This window comes from Musa acuminata, chromosome BXJ3-9 (genome assembly GCF_036884655.1).
Source record: "Musa acuminata AAA Group cultivar baxijiao chromosome BXJ3-9, Cavendish_Baxijiao_AAA, whole genome shotgun sequence".
Taxonomy (NCBI): domain Eukaryota; kingdom Viridiplantae; phylum Streptophyta; class Magnoliopsida; order Zingiberales; family Musaceae; genus Musa; species Musa acuminata.
Window position 1 is genome coordinate 32,593,358 of NC_088357.1, and position 17,730 is coordinate 32,611,087.

General features: G+C 40.4%; 1 protein-coding gene across 2 annotated transcripts in view; it reads right to left on the reverse strand.

The window, feature by feature from the left end:
* Nucleotides 1–3,192: 3,192 nt before the first annotated feature.
* The window catches only part of LOC103973522 (uncharacterized), a 33,173-nt gene continuing 18,635 nt past the window's right edge, over nucleotides 3,193–17,730 (reverse strand). For both annotated transcript variants that reach the window (XM_009388109.3, XM_018821456.2), the window contains exons 6-7: nucleotides 4,403–6,030; nucleotides 3,193–4,296 (exon numbers count right to left, since the gene is read on the reverse strand). In XM_009388109.3, the coding sequence (XP_009386384.2) occupies nucleotides 3,405–4,296; nucleotides 4,403–6,030 (2,520 nt within the window). In that variant the 3' untranslated portion in view covers nucleotides 3,193–3,404. The remainder of the gene's footprint in view (nucleotides 4,297–4,402; nucleotides 6,031–17,730) is intronic.

Genomic DNA, 17,730 nt, shown 5'->3' on the forward strand with positions numbered 1-17,730 from the left:
CCCTTCTCTTGAGACTCACTTTCAGCATTTACGGATTGTTTTGACGATCCTTCGGGAGAATACTCTTTTTGTAAAGCAACCAAAGTGCAGCTTTCTCCAACAAAAAGTAGAGTACCTTGGGCATATAATATCAGAAGAAGGAGTGGCAGTAGACCCAACAAAAATTGAGGCAATGCAAGGCTGGCCGAAACCTACAAACGTGAAATTACTGCGGGGGTTCCTTGGACTAACAGGCTACTACCGAAAATTTGTTAAGGACTATGGGAAGATCAGTGCACCACTCACTTCTTTACTGAAAAAAGATGCTTTCCAATGGTCGGACAAAGCCTCTGTTGCCTTCGACAAACTTAAAGCAGCCATGATAACGATGCCGGTGCTAGTGCTACCAGATTTCAACCGACCCTTCATCAATAAGGCCGATGCATCTGGAGACAGAATGGGAGACGTTCTCATGCATGATGGTCGACCACTCACATACATTAGCAAGACATTGTCTCTCCCCTATCAAAATATGTTAACATATGATAAGGAGATGCTCGCCATTGTGCACGCAGCAACAAGGTGAAGATCGTACTTGATCAAGCGATACTTTCAAATCAAAACCGACCATAAAAGCCTAAAATATCTCTTGGAGCAGAAGATATCTTCCTCCGAGCAGCAAAAATGGGTAACAAAATTTCTTAGATTTGATTATGAAATAACTTACAAAAGGTGGAAAGAGAATGTTGTTACACATGCCCTTTCGCAGCTACTTGAGCAAGCTGAATTTTCGGTCGTTTTACTTCCAACCAGTGACTTCCTTGAGGATATTAAGATGGAATGGCAGGAAGATTCGGAGACTAGTAAGATACAAAAAAAATTAGAGGAAGCACCAAGCTCCGTGGCTCATTACAATCGGGACTCAAAAGAATTATGCTATAAGGGACGCATTGTGCTTGTGACAAATTCTACTTGCATCTTCAAGAGCAGATTTTGGACAAAGTTATTCCATATGCAGGGTACTAAATTGAAAAGGAGTATGACATATCACCCACAAACCAACAGCCAGACGGAAGTTTTAAATAGGTGCTTGGAGACTGCCCAAAGCCACCCACCAAATATGACTACCCAAAGAGAACTCCAAACCCAACCAAGTGCCATTATTGATCGACGGATCGTGACTCGACGACTACGACCCACTAATGAAGTGCTAATACAGTGGGCGAACCTACCAATAGAAATGCCACTTGGAAGAACTATGACGACTTGAAGATCAAATTTCCAGAATTCATGAATCATCAGCCTCGAGGACAAGGCTGATTTGAAGAGGGCGGGTCTATTAGGACTCTAGCTTGGAGAGTCCTAATTGAGAGGGACATTCATGTAAAACTGTTAGGACTCTAGCTAGGAGAGTCCTAATTGAGAGGGACATTCTATTAGGACTCTAGCTAGGAAGTCCTAATTGAGAGAGGCATTCATGTATGAGGTGTTTTCTTAGAGAAGAATTAGGATTTGTAAGGGAATAGGAGTCTTGACTAGGAGTCCTATTAGGAGTTGGTTAGAAGTAAGAGTCTTAAGTAGGAGTCCTATTAGGAGTTAGGGTTTAGAAGCCCTATAAATAGTCATGTATTCCTTCTCTTTTCTTAAGCAATAGATGAATCTTTTCTGCAGCCTTTGAGTAGCAATTTAGAGGGAGGAACCCCTATAGAGTTCCAAGGAGGCCGATCCCCTAAAGAGATCAACCGCAAGTTTAGAATCTGTAAGGGTTCTAACAACATATCATAAATTTAATATGTTATTATTTAATTTTAATTTTAACATTAAAATTTTTCATATAATAGAATGTATTATATTTTTTAATGCTTATAACTTAAAATTCAATCAAGTACAATGAGGATATGCAGGTTTTACCCATCCTGTGCTATTCGTTCTCTACGTTCTTCTCTTCTGATGTGAAAGAAGATCACAGTAGCGGTGACATGATTAAGGCGATCAACGAGATGCTTACTTGGTTAATTTCTCTCATAAAATTGTTGTGGCTTTGTTTATTTTCATTCTACGAGGGCCATAAGAGACGCAAATCCTGTGAGAAACATACTATTACTCTTAATCAAAGTTAGTGATTTGCGCTTCAATACTGGCTTTTTCTGGTTTGTGTCCATCTGTAGTTGAAATTTCAAGTTGGTACTCAGACCCGTTTAGAGTGACACTTTTTAAGATAACCCACCTATTATCAAAATTAAAGACAAAAACATTATCTCTCAATCATTCTCTTTTGTTTCTTTGATGAAATATCTCAATCACTTTTCGTGCACTGAACAATGTTTTGCAACAGCCCTTGCAGTGCCTCTTTTATATGTATCTTAGTGCCTCTTATATATATAAGTGCAAGGACCTGGACTGGACTGGACTTGAACCCCATGTTTGTCACTTGTCTTTTTGACAGAGAGAGAGAGAGAGAGAGAGAGAGAGAGAGAGAGAGGAGGGGGAGAATCTTTTATTTCTATTATAATTATCATTATCATTTAGCTTCCATATGAGTTCATCACATCTATAGAGTTGAGAATCTCTGTATGCTTCTGCTCCCAACGCTGCAACTGGGGAGGGAGTTTGCAAACCTAATTCATGTTTCCATCTTGAACGCCAACATAGGGTGCTCAGTTTATTCTAAGAGAATCTTATATTTTGCGATGGAGAACTAGTCAAAACTCCCTTAGATGGATGAACTAAGCTAGATATCACATTATTCCCTAAACTAATAAGGTGGCCTTTCTATTTTCTACTGAAGTTTCACTTTTGACCAACAAATGCAAGTCCCGTTGAATTTGGTCTCTAACAGTATAATGTACTTTTAAATACACCCTAAAGGCAATTGAGCAATTCATCAAACCAAATTATTCAGCTTCCAAGAGAAAAGAAAAGGAACATTAGGAAGGATGATATTGAGAACATAGTATTAGAAAGAAAGAAAAATCAAGACAATATATTATGACAGTATTGTGTGATTTCATGATATTAAGAATATCATGATTATCATTATTCTCTTAATCATATGAATTATAAAATATGTTTTCAAGATTCTCAACCATAAAAATTATGTTGACATTTTATCATAATTCTCTCAAATCATAGGAACCATGATAATAATCTTATTGTGATTTCCTTGATCATGAAATGATTTGAATGAATATTTCACGTTTATTATTGATTAAGAAAATTATATAATTATCCTATTTTGTAATCTCTGGGTGAATAAATTCATACACATTGTCCTCGAAAATTCTATCTAATCATTTCTTTGGAGAGGAAGCAAACCTGAAACAGCATGTCAAACTTTTGTCAACAATATTGATTCTGTTTATTCAGGTCACCATCCCAAGTTTTGGAGTTGCTCTTTGTCAGGCATTATAGACAAAATCAAATACTCATACCTGATTTGTTGAACCGACCAAATGAGAAATCACATCCTCGAGGCACAAGATATGTGATGATAATGTGTCTTTCAAATCTGTGGCATCAGATTGAGCTAGAGCATCGTTCATTACCTTCACACCGCTCTGCAGTAATTCCATTCCTTCACAAATTCTGTCCAGAAGCTTCCTCTTCCTATTCTTGACACAGTTTTTGTCATCGTTCACAAGTTGCTTAGAACCAGAAACTTTTGAATTATTACATGCTCCTTTGACTAGTTTTCTCAGCACAATCCCTTCTTGTAAGAGATATAACTGCTCTTTGGATGGAGTCACATCACACAATGCTACTTCCTTTTCAAGAACACATTTTAACTCCGACATAAATAGGTCTTCATTGGCCTCAGTTCCTGTGTTGGTATCAAATGAGAGAGTTGCATCATGAGGAACAAATCTCCAAAGCTGAGTACAAGATGTACGGGCAGCAAAATAACCAAAAGCAACTATAACTAGATGAACAATTGCCCAATGCCGTTCCCTCAGTAACATGTGATAAAGATCCCATACTGCAGTACAAAGTGTCTGCCCTTCACCTTCTGCTATTTCCATGTGACTGAGGCTAGCCATGAAATATGCAAGAGAAGGCTTGCATTGATACAACATACCATCAGCATCAGTGGGACATTGCATGAAAAGGGTATGTAGCTCCACAATTAGTTTTTCCATTTCAGCAGAACCATAAAAATTCCTCATGTTTGAAATGATAACCAATGTTGCGCTTAGAAGTGTGGCAAAGATGTCTTTCTTACGATCAACGGCACTTTTATATCCATGAATAACGACAACTGCAAAGTTCACAACGTGTGCCATATTCTTGTCACCAGCAATATCAGAATCCTTAACCTGACTGAAGAATGTAAGAAACGGTTAGCCACAATTTTCTCAAATAGCCACATGATTCATTTGAGAAAATTGATGTCATTATGATATATTTTGAGCAATGAGTTGCTTACCGACACTGTAGAGCAGATGAGAGTGCATGCACTGGTAGTCCAACAAAACTGGAGTAACCAAATTCTGTGGACTTAAGTAGTACAAGTTCCTGTTCTTTAGCTTTGTTCTCTGTGAAATGATAAAATGAAGTAACTAATTTGCGAATAGCAAGCATTTTACTCTCATCAGGTAATGATTCCAATGGGAAACCCTCTACAAGTAGTGCTAAATACATTATCTGTGACAAATTAGGCTCATCCTCACTTTCCACAAGATTGTAAAATCTGTCAACCGCAGCAGGACACACATAAGAAAGTGAAACACATACTAGTCTTGATGTCTTTCTTAAAGTGTCGAGAGGTCTGAGATCTGGTTCTGAGGATGCTACAAATTTCAGTACTGAACAAAGTTTATCAAGAATGTAATTGGTCATATTTGTTTCCCCATGACGCAAAAGGAAGCAATACATTTCTGTAATAATTTCCAGACAAAGAAAGTGAGGATGGCAGATGTTCCGGAGTAAGAAGAATTCCACCTCCATCCAAGCTGGACCTGAAGAAGCAGCAACAATCATGAAAGTTTTCAAGGAATGCAAGATGAAATAGAACATCAGTTGCCAAGCTACTCCAGAGTTTGGTCCAACAACACAATTAACAGGTATCTCCAAACCAAGAGCCAAAGAGTAGACTTCTTCATGCATCATCATATGCAAAAGACTATCCAGCTTCCCCGAGATTCCAATAACTATTTCTTCCCTCAAAACTGGAGAAGTCTTCAGAAGATTCAAGAAAAGCATAAGTCGTCCAAGTAATACAGCTCTCGCCATTGGGACATCATCACAATTCACAAGAAATATGCTTCCCAGAGAAGTTGAACCTGAGGAGCTATCAGCATTCTCTACCACAACAGTTGATTTAGAATCATTTTCATAACTTAATAACCAATCTAAAATCAGGAGTCTTGACTCGAGATTTATATTTGCTGTATTCAGTAGTGTATGCAGTAGAAGTGATGATGTTGGTTCCAAGAACTCTGCCAGAGCTTCACTTGCAGCTCTCAGTTTGGTCTCCTTGCTAAATAAAATTCCTAAAGATGAGATCAGCAAAGCACAGCGAGTTAACTCCCTATACACATCAATGGCTTCATATGGGTACTCGGATGAGATCCGTACAGCATTTATCAAGTAAAACTTTATTGGGAGAAAGATCCTTTTAGCTTCAGCACCAGTAAGTGTTTCCTGTAATGTCATACACCATGCTTCAGAGGCACTTCTGAGGGACTCAATGGCCAGAGAAACAAGGTTCAGAATAATATCAGCGACGTTTACTTTTTTGGTTAAAAACCCTTTACCAAGCTGCAGCAAAGAAACAACACCTTTCCATGACACATTTAGTAGTGTAACCAGACTTCCTCCGCCAGCAGCTGCAAACATTCCTAGTTCATACAAATACTTTGTGGTGCATGCTGTTATGTTGACCACATGACTAGCAAGATCTACACCTACCTCAGCCATTTCTTTGTTTCTGTCAGCGTTCATCTCATAAAAGTCCCACTTAACAGCTTGACAATAAGTTCTGCATAGCTTTACCGCAGCATCCACTATGACTTGTGTCAACTTAACAACTTCTGAAGCAATTGAGGGAATTTTCTGTTTGATAAATTTTTAATGAACAAATGGAAAGGATAGATGATGCCAATAATTGGCAAGATAATTATAGTACATAGTATACATCAAAGCAACAAAGCATTAACAACAAGAAAGAAATAATACATAAGATTTTTCTGTAGATACCATGTACATTTCTTTCATATATACAGACCATATACATAAGGAATATTTAGTCTGATCTTTAGAACTTCTAAAGATGGTATGATGGAGAACCATTATAAGGGATTTCAGAAAACATTATTCTAGGCAAATAAATCAGCAAAAAATCATCAATTATTTGGCCTAGAGACTTTAAGAGATGTGAAAATTTGAAAAGTATTTGGGTCTTTCTAGGTGTTAAACCTTGAAACTCTATTTTTATATTAAGTGCACTCTTTACTTCTCAGCTATGATAAATTCCTTTAAATCTATTTAGGCAACCTAGAAGCCACATTTTGAGTTTCTAGAAGGTATATAAGTTCCCTTGGAGATTACTCTTGGAAATTATTGCCTTCATTGATTATACTAAGGCTCCTAAACCCCTATAAATAGTGGTGATTGTCAATAGATGAATCACTTCATATTTGAATGAAAAAAAAATGCATCCTCTCTTCTAGCCTCCTTCACTCCTCTCTAATCTCTAATCGCACTCCTCTCTTTCTCACCTCTCTAATCTCTAACCTCAATCCTCTCTTTCTCTCCTCTCTAATCTCTAATCTCACTCCTTTTTTCTCCTCTCTTGTTCTCTATTTCTTTACCCTATTCTACATTAGTTGATATCAAAGCTTATCAAGAAATCTGTCATGTACCTCATTTGGTCCAAACTGGCAACAAAGCTTTGACCAACACTCACAGATCTTTGCACCTCCAGTGTCAACCCCTTGTGTGTGAAGTTAGACTTTGAGGTGACTGTCCTTACGGACTTGGTTTTTATCATTTTTTTCTCCCTTGCTTTCTCTTGTTTTTCTATTTATCACCCTCTCTCACCCCTTTAACTACAACTTGGGTTTGTTGTACCACCCAAAATGGTATGGTAAGAGCAACACATATCGATCTGACAGGTGATCAACACACAGACCACCCCGTTCCAGGTGATTATACATTAGGGACCCCATATCGAAAGATACGAGGTATATACCAAGTGGAACTGTCGAAACTCGACCGTTACCGACTTATACCGATCGATAATGGTTGGATTTTGATCGAGACTGATCAAGGGCTATGATATACCTATTTCTAACGATCAATTCTTTTTTGTTGGAACCAGTTCAAAAGATTTTAAAATCCTTCCCACTCCCTTTTTCAACCCCTTTCACTCTCTCCAATTCTTCGACTCTCTCAAACTCATTCTCACTCACATCTCTCTCTCATTCTTACATTTTCACTCTCTTAAATTCAACAAGGCTACAATTTGTGGATTGGATCAAATTTGGGAGAATTAACACTTAAGTTAGAGTAATATCACTCTAATTAAGATGTATGTAACTATGTATTCCCTTACAGTCAACAGTAGTACAATGATAGTTGATCATTCTTTTCCGAAACTGATCGATCTTATAATACAGAGCAACAAGTTAATGTCGAAAATAGAAGTTATGGCGTTCTACAACCTTCCCACCAATACATGCCACAATCATATTTGCCTCAAGAGTCGCCTCGAACTCGTGTGATTCACGACATTTATACTATAACCATCACTACATTGATGCACCAATGGCATACGGTGTATCAGTATACCAGATCGTAGGAGCAATTCTAAGATTAAATCCGACAAACATACCATATTGACATACAAATCCATATGATCAAGGACCCCGATTCACCGCCTATGGAGTCCCGTCATTCTTTTAAGCGATAGGACCAAGTATATCTATCGATTGATCCATTTATTACTTGATTCATTTAAATCTTAAAGCTTAACTCATAATCTAACAATTCAAGTCATATCTTTGTAGGTAATTCAATATCAACAGAAGAATGGCTCCAAACATGCCACAACATTGCTCTTCAAAACTTGAAAAAGATATGTCACTATTCCTTCCTAATTTAAAATATTTTTGATTAAATTATACTAAACTTACATTTGTTCCAAATAAAAAAAATCCTAATTTAAGTTTTTTTTCTATTTTTCAAGTATTTTTCGAGGTTTTTTGGGCTTTTTATTGTGTCATCGACATGCCCTACTGTATCGACACCATCGATACGAAGCAACACGTGTCGTGCCGCTGATTTAGATCGGTAAGTCGAATCCTGACTATAACCTATAGCACCATTAAGATTTAAAACCTTGAAAGTTGTCCAAAACATGAGAGAACCACTTGAATCATTACACCTCTAAATTATACATTGTAGTAATTAACGACATCATTATCAAAAGGTAATTTGTTGATAACATTAAAATCATGACTAGATGAGGTGAAAATCAATCCAATTCTAATGAATCCCAAAACCAACAAAGTGAGATAAACACCCTTAGGACGAAACTAAAATATCCTGACATAATATAGAACCAATTATGCGATCAAATGATCCAAAGCCTAAGAGCTCTCCAACACCTTAACAAATGAGCCATGAATGAGGAAATTGATAAGTCGGTTAAGTAACATGACCATTCTCCATAATCTATAGCTTTAAATCAAGGAATTTTTCCTACTCCCTAAGTTCCAGTTTGAATAAATCTTAAGTCTAACTATGGGCACCTGTTTAAAATTATGCTCCAACAATTCCTGATAATCAAACTTTTGACTTTAACAATGAATTCTTAGAACCTACTAGAAATCCACAAACTTAAGTAATGGGTCAACGAGTTTGATTTGCTGACAATATAGGAGAAATAGCTAGAAGAGTCAAAGTGGATGTGCTCGACTTTGATAGTATGTTTGACCCAAATATGTTTGTTGACTGGTTAAATAGCATGGAGGACTACTTTGAGTGGTATGGAATGATTATTATTAAATAGATACGGTTTGAAAAGCTGAAACTGGCAAGGTCCACTAGGAAGTATTGGCAACATGTCTAATATAATCTTAAACACCGTCGGGGGCCTTTAATCACTCAATAGGAAGTCATGAAACAAAAACTTAAGTAAAAATATTTGCTAACCTACTTTCAAAGCTAACTAATTAAACAATTGTTAAATCTTAAAAAGTTAAATCCTAGTACAACTAGGTATTTGGCCTAATTTGACGAACTTTTACTCAGATGTGAAATTGATGACTAAATCAACACTATCTAAAAATTTATTAATGGGAAGTCTCTTTTAGTTTTTCCGGCATCATGGAGGAAGCCTCCCGATAAGCCCTTGGGATTGAGAAGTACACCAAACTTTATCCAACTCATCGAGCATCTTTTCATTCTCTCGACAATAGAACTATTTCTCAATCTACCCCAAGAGTGGCTCTATCAAGCCAAACATCCCCACTACTAGCGACACCCCTAGCCCAACCATGAATCATCCAACTCATTCAATCATTGATTCTCAAACTAGTTCGTCTTTATTCCAATATCACTACTACCATAATAAAGGTCACATTGTCTCTCATTGTCCTCAATGTACCCATACCTTAAAAGAACTAGATGATCCAATCGAGGAAGTAGACCAATTAGTTGAACCCAAAACTTACTTAGGTGATGAAAATAAAATAGAATTTAAAGATGCCCATGCCAATATTGTTCATATCTTTTTTTCTACTATTAGTGTTTTTTATGAATGGAAGAAGACAAATATCTTCTATATTATTCGAAGCTAAGAAAGAGCTTAGTAGTTGGTTATAGATGGGAATAGCACTATGAATATAGTCACAAAATCTACTATCGAAAGACTAAATCTTAAGGTAAAATCACATTTGACACCATTCAAGGTAGCCTAGGTTGACAAAGCCACTTTACCCGTGATTGAAAGGTGCTTGGTACCAATCAAAATGAGCGATTACCAAGATGAGATTTAGTGTAACTTCTACCAATAAACGTTGCCTACATTTCTTTAGGTCAACATTGGTTGTATGACCTCAATATTACCGCCTCCTCGTCTGAGGCGACGAGGCCTCGACGACTTCTCATCCGCGCGGGGAGAGAAGAAGCCTCGGCGACGTCGCGAGGAGAAGCGGCTTCTTCTCCCCACACAAGTAGAAGGACTGAGGCTTTTTTTTTTTTTTTACTTTTTTTGCGTAGGGAGAAGAACGGTTTCTTCTCCCCACGCGGGCAAAAACCGAGCGACGTCACCAAGGCAACGTCACCTTTCTTTTTTTTTTTCGTGCGGGGAGAAGGAAACAGTTTCTTCTCCCCACACAAGCAAAAACCGAGTGACGTCGCTTTTCTTTTTTTTTTTCACACGGGGAAACTGGGCAACGTCGCCTTTCTCTCTTTTATTTTTCGCACGGGGAAACCGAGTGACGTCGCCTTTCTCCTTTTTTTTTTTTTTTGCGCGAGGAAACCGGGCGACGTCGCCACCTTTTGCTTTTTTTTTCTCGCGCAAGGAAACCAAGCGACGTCACCTTTCTCTTTTTTTTTTTCTGCGCAAGGAAACCAAGCAACATCGCCTTTCTCTTCTTCTTTTTTCCGCGTGGTGAAACCAGGCGACGTCGCCTCTCTTTTTTTTCGCGCAGGGAAACCGGGAGACGTCGCCTCAACAACATCGCCTTTCTCTTTTTTTTTTGCGCAGAGAGAAGGAAACGACTTCTTCTCCCCACGAGGGCAAAAATTGAGCAACGTCGCTTTTCTTTTTTTTTCGTGCAGGGAGAAGGAAACCTCCTCACGCGGGCAGAGCACGAAGAGTATCGAGGTGACGTAGATTTTGTTTTATATATACATATATATATATATATATATATATATATATATATATATATATATATATATATATATATATATATATATATATACTGAGTGGTATATCGAAACGTACCGCTTGATATAGTTATACCGTACCATACTAAGCTGAGTTCGAAACTCCGGTACAGTACAAAATTATGAACCTTGGTCCCAACCACTAAAGGACTTCACTTATTGAATCCTAAGTCTTTTGAAGTCTTAAACCTAGACCAGGGGATTAAATAGATGCTTGGGCGCTCACCTAGGCGCTTAGGTGAGGTGAGGCAAGGCCCGAGTGCCCCACAGATTCACCAGGTGACACACTTTAATGAAACGTCGCTTGGGCGCTCGCCTGAACCCAAGCGTCGGGCGCCTCGAGCGAGTGCCCGCTGAAACCATGCAACCCTAGAACCTATAATTCAGTTGAACAATAGCTAATTGGTTCGATTAAACCAACTAAGCTACATAAAGTTATTTTACTTGCAAAACCCACCCCATGCAGCCTCGCATGACCCTGAGCAACCCTAGCACAACCTCTGCCTCCGTAACGTCTCTGTCATTGCCTCTGCTACCGATGCACAAGACCAACGCTTCCTCTGTCGCTGCCTCCGCCGTCAATGCATAAGACCGACACTTCATCTGCTGTCAACGAACGAGTCTAAAGGTGTAGCTTTCGTGCGCAGTTCCCTTCAACGCTACTGCTTCCGTGTGTAGCTCCTTCCACCGTCGAGGGAGAGGACCTTAATTTCCTCCGCCACCGATGGACACATATGAAGCTTCCTCTGCCCATGACGTCGTCATCTGCAACTTCCGGCGCTATTGCTATCATTCGTAGCTTCCTCCACCAGTACCGTCGTCGTCCAAAAGTTCCTCCGTCACTGTCGCCCTCTCCTTCCCTACTTTTGTTAGGACTCTAGCTAGGAGAGTCCTAATTGAGAGGGGCAATCATGTTAACCTACCTAGCCGACCCCTATTAAAGAGGTGAAGAGGCCAGCTACGGTTAGGAGGTTATTTCTTAGAGAAGCATTAGGAGTTGTAAAGGAATAGGAGTCTTGAGTAGGAGTCCTATTAGGAGTTGTTCTTAGAAAAGCATTAGGAGTTGTAAATGAATAGGAGTCTTAAGTAGGAGTCCTATTAGGAGTTAGGGTTTAGAAGCCCTATAAATAGCCATATATTCATCCTCTTTTAACAAGCAATAGATGAATCTTTTCTACAGCCTTTGAGCAGCAATTTGGAAGAAGGAACCCCTATAGAGTTCAAAGGAGGCCGATCCCCTAAAGAGATCAAACCCAAGCTTAGAATATGCAAGGGTTCTAACATCTGGTATCAGAGCAGCATTCTTGGCATCTCGCTGCCCTTCCACAGCCATCCATTAGCCCTCCACAGTCGCCCAAAGCAATTCCCACAATTGCTTAAAAGATCGTTGCTGAATTCCGCCGTCATCTCTACCACCGCGGATCATCCTTTGATCTCCTCGTGAATTGCAACAGGTTCTGGTTTCCTACCTTACTGCTGCTGCAATTTAGTTATCCTTATTCGAAAATTCAAAAAAAAATTGTTCCTATATTCCTACGAATTCCTTTCGTCACAAAAGTTATCATCTTTACGAACGAAGGATTGCTGCAAAAAATTTCAGTCGTATATTGTTGCCTTAACCGATCTATTTGCAACCCTCTTTGAACGAAATTTCTTATACACTTCATAGATCATCTTGGGAGTACTGAAGCCCTCACTACTGTCAACCGAGCCCCTGCACCAAAAAGGTTGTCAAGAGAAGAGCTTCGGGAGCAATCTGCGAAGGGGTTATATTGGCACTGCGACGAGCCGTGGAGTCGCGAGTATCGCTATAAAAAAAGGAGACTTCTTGTGATTAAACTAGTAGAAGAAGAGGTCATTGAACATCCAGAAGATAGCCTTGAATATAAAGAAGAAGATGTGGAAGAAGAGCCACAACCGACCGAGTTTACGGTACATGCACTAGCCGACTACTTAAACCCGCAAACGATGAAAGTTGGAGGCCTTCTCAAACAACAACCGATCACTGTTCTCATCAACACAGGCAGCACTAATAACTTCCTAAACAGTAAGGTTGCTGCTCGGATGACGCTCCACATCGAAGGTTGCAGCAAGTTCGACGTAAAGGTCGCCAACGGAAGAATCCTAAAGTGTGACCAAAGATGTCCGCAAGTGAAACTATTACTACAAGACTAAGAAATTATCACTGACTTCTTCCTCCTACCAATTGATGACTATGAGGCCGTACTTGGCATAAAATGGCTGACGACGCTAGGTGATGTCTCTTGGAACTTCTCCAAATTAATTATGAAATTCTACTGCAAAGGCAAACAAATCATCCTACGCGGGAAGCACGGAAGCAACGTAACCACCGTTTCGACCCAACGAATGGAGAAAGTTTTGCACAAGGTAAATGGTGGCTTTTTGATGCATCTCCAACAGCAACCAGAGGGGAAGAAAATAGAAATTAAAGATCAAAATCTCACCAAATTGCTTGCTGAATTTGCCGACATTTTTGCCGAGCCGCGCGGTCTTCCTCCTACTCGGCAACATGACCCTCGAATTCCAATCCTTCCGGGCAAGCCACCAGCGAACACTCGGTCGTACCGATATCCTCACCTCCAGAAGGATGAAATTGAAAAGATCGAAAAGGAGATGCTTGAAACAGGGGTGATTCGGCCAAGTTGCAGCCCCTATTTCTCACCGGTGCTACTTGTACGCAAGAAGGATGAAACTTGGCGGATGTGCATCGACTACCGAGTTTTAAATGGCATCACCGTCAAGGACAAGTACCCAATACCAGTGGTGGATGAACTTCTTGATGAGTTAAAAGGAGCTCGAGTCTTCACGAAGTTGGACCTCCGATCCGATTACCACCAAATTTGGGTATGTAAAGACGATATTCCAAAAACTGCATTCTGCATACATAACGACCATTATGAATTCTTGGTAATGCCTTTTGGACTCATTAATGCTCCTTCAACCTTCCAAAGTCTCATGAACGATATTTTTCAGAGCTTTCTTCACAAATTTGTGCTGGTATTTTTTGATGATATTCTCATTTATAGCCCTTCTCTTGAGACTTACTTTCAGCATTTACGGGTTGTTTTAACGATCCTTCGAGAGAATACTATTTTTGTTAAGTAGTCAAAGTGCAGCTTTCTCCAACAAAAAATAGAGTACCTTGGGCACATAATATCAGAAGGAGTGGCGGTAGACCCAACAAAAATTGAAGCAATACAAGGCTGGCCGAAACCTACAAACGTGAAATTACTACGCGGGTTCCTTGGACTAACGGGCTACTACCGAAAATTTGTTAAGGACTATGGGAAGATTAGCGCACCCCTCATTTCTCTACTGAAAAAAGATACCTTCCAATGGTCGGACAAAACCTCCGTTGCTTTCGACAAACTTAAGGCAGCCATGACGACAACGACGTCGGTGCTAACGCTACCAGATTTCAACCGACCCTTCATCATTGAGGTCGACGCATCTGGAGTCGAAATTGGAGTCGTTCTCATGCAAGATGGTCGACCACTCGCATACACCAGTAAGGTATTATCTCCCTCCCATCAAAATATGTCAATATATGATAAGGAGATTGTTAGGACTCTAGCTAGAAGAGTCTTAATAAAGAGGGACATTCACGTAAAACCTATCTAAAGTGAGATTTTGCTGTTAATTCCCTCCTCAAATCTCTCAAGTTTTTGGTGGAAATTTCGTCGAAAAACTACTGTTTCTTCGACGACAATTCTGCTCTTACAAGACAACACATACCTGCAGCAACTTCCACTGATTTCTATCAAACCCTTGCTGCCATATACCACAGATTTAAAATTTTCATCCACAGTCCTAAAACTCCATCAAACCACACCCTCAAACTACACCCAAAACAGCCACAAAACAAGCCTAAACCACAGCCTCAATCCACCAATCCACCAACCCTATCGACCATCAAAAGAGAGATCTTAATATCACAGATTTGGAGGCATATACTATGGCATCTGAGGAGGCAATCAATGCTAAATTCGAAGCCTTAAACACGCGAATGGAGGATAAGATTCGGACGCTCTTTATCCAACTCAGATTGGGCCGACCACAAAGCCCGAAGAAATCACATTAAGGAGAGAGCTCTGCCCAATCACACCAAGCCCGAAGAGATGACTTCCAAGGGAGGGGAGCCTCTATGACCGACCCCAACTATCCACGCATGAGGGTGGACTTCCCTAGATGGGAAGAAGGAGACCCGATTGGTTGGATCTCGCGCGCGAAGCGATATTTTTGGTACCACAAAACCGCGGACGTAACTATGGTAGAAATTGCAGCTATATATCTTGAAGGGAATGTCATACAGTGGTTTGACTGGTTTGAACACACTCATGGAGTCCTCCCATAGTGACAATTCAAAGAAGGACTACTGATCCACTTCGGACCAACCTATTACAAGAACATTGACGGACAACTAGCAAAGATCCGACAAACCTCCACCATTCAGGAGTACCAAACCAGGTTTGAAAGATTATCTAATCAAACTCGTGATTGGTCTGAAAAACAACTATTAGGGACCTTCATTGAGGGCTTGAAGCCGGAGATCCGGGGAGAAGTTAAAGCATGACAACCGTACACATTTATGGCAGCCATCTCTTTCGCACGATTTCAAGAGGAGAGATTGAACCATGAAGCCCGAAGGGCTAGGGTCGCTCCCCGACCAGTAATACTGAAGCCCTCAGCCCCCCCTACTGTCAACCGAGTCCCTGCACCAAAAAGGTTGACAAGAGAAGAGCTTCGGGAGCGATCTGCGAAGGGGTTATGTTGCCACTGCAACGAGCCGTGAAGCCGCGAGCATCGTTGTAGAAAAGGGAGACTTCTTATGATTGAACCAGTAGAAGAAGAGATCATTGAACATCTGGAAGAGAGCCTTGAACATGAAGAAGACGATACGGAAGAAGAGCCACAACCGACCGACGTTACGGTACACGCACTAGCTGGCTACTCAAACCCGTAAACGATGAAAGTTGAAAGCCTTCTCAAACAACAACCGATCACTGTTCTCATCGACACAGGCAGCACTAATAACTTCCTAAACAATAAGGTTACTACTCGGATGGCACTCCACATCGAAGGTTGCAGCAAGTTCGACGTAAAGGTCGCCGACAGAAGAATCCTAAAGTACGACCAAAGATGTCCGTAGGTGAAACTATTACTGCAAGACCAAGAAATTATCACCGACTTCTTCCTCCTGCCAATTGATAACTATGAGGTCGTACTTGGCATAGAATGGCTGACGACGCTAGGTGATGTCTCTTGGAACTTCTCCAAATTAATTATGAAATTCTACTGCAAAGGCAAACAGATCATCCTACGTGGAAAGCGCGAAAGCAACATAACCACCGTTTCGACCCAACGAATGGAGAAAGTTTTACACAAGGTAAATGGTGGCTTTTTGATGCATCTCCAGCAGCAACTAGAGGGGAAGAAAATAAAAATTGAAGATCAAAATCTTGCCCAATTGCTTACTAAATCTGCCAACATTTTTGCTAAGCCGCGCAGTCTTCCTCCTACACGGCAACATGACAATCGGATTTCAATCCTTCTGGGCAAGCCACCAGCGAACACTCGGTCGTACCGATATCCTCACCTCCAGAAGGATGAAATTGAAAAGATCGTAAAGGAGATGCTTGAAACATGGGTGGTTCGGCCAAGTTGCAGCCCTTATTCCTCACCAGTGCTACTTGTACTCAAGAAGGACGGAACTTGGCGGATGTGCATCGACTACTGAGCTTTAAATGGCATCACCGTCAAGGACAAATACCCTATTCCAGTAGTAGATGAATTTCTAGATGAAAGGGAGTACGAATCTTCACAAAGCTGGACCTTTGATCCGGGTATCATCAAATACGAGTGTGAAGAAGACATATCGAAAATCACCTTTCAAACACACAACGGCCACTACGAATTTTTGCTTTCTTTAACAGAAGGTGGAATATCTTGGACATATTATATCAGAGGAAGGTGTGGCGGTAGACCCCTCCATAATTGAAGCAATGCAGAACTGGCCGACCCCGAGGAACATAAAATTGCTACATGGCTTTCTGGGTTTAACAGGCTGCTACCACAAGTTCGTAAAAAACTATGAAAAGATCAGTGCACCACTTACTTCCTTGTTAAAAAAAGATGCTTTCCAATGGTCGGACAAAGCCACCACCACCTTCGACGAACTTAAAGCCACAATGACAATAGCGCCCGACTTCGACAAGACTTTTGTTATTGAAGCTAATGCCTCCGGAGTCGAAATTGGTGCTGTACTAATGCAAGATGGCCGCCCCCTCACTTATACCAGTAAGGCATTATCTCCTTCCCATCTCAAGATGACTATTTACGACAAGGAGATGCTTGTGATTGTGCATGCTGTGGCCAAGTGAAGACCGTACTTGATCAGGCGACGCTTTCAAATCAAAACCGACCATAAAAGCCTTAAGTACTTTTTGGAGCAAAAGATATCATCCCCTGAGCAGCAAAAATGGGTAACCAAACTTCTTAGATTTTATTATGAAATTATTTACAAAAATGGGAAAGAAAAGTTGCAAATGCACTCTTACGGCTACTTGAAAAAGCTAAGGTTTCAGCCATCTCCCTTCCTACCACCAGCTTCCTCGAGGACAATAAGGAAGAATGGAAGAAGGATCCAGAGATCAGCAACATCATAAAAAAATTGGAGGAGGATCCAAGTGCAATAGCCCTCTACACTTGGGATTCGAGGGATCTACGCTACAAAGGTCGCATTGTGCTTATACCTGACTCCCCTTGCATCAAAATCATCCTGCATGAAATGCACTCCACACCTTCAACAGGACACTCCGAATTCCTGAGAACCTA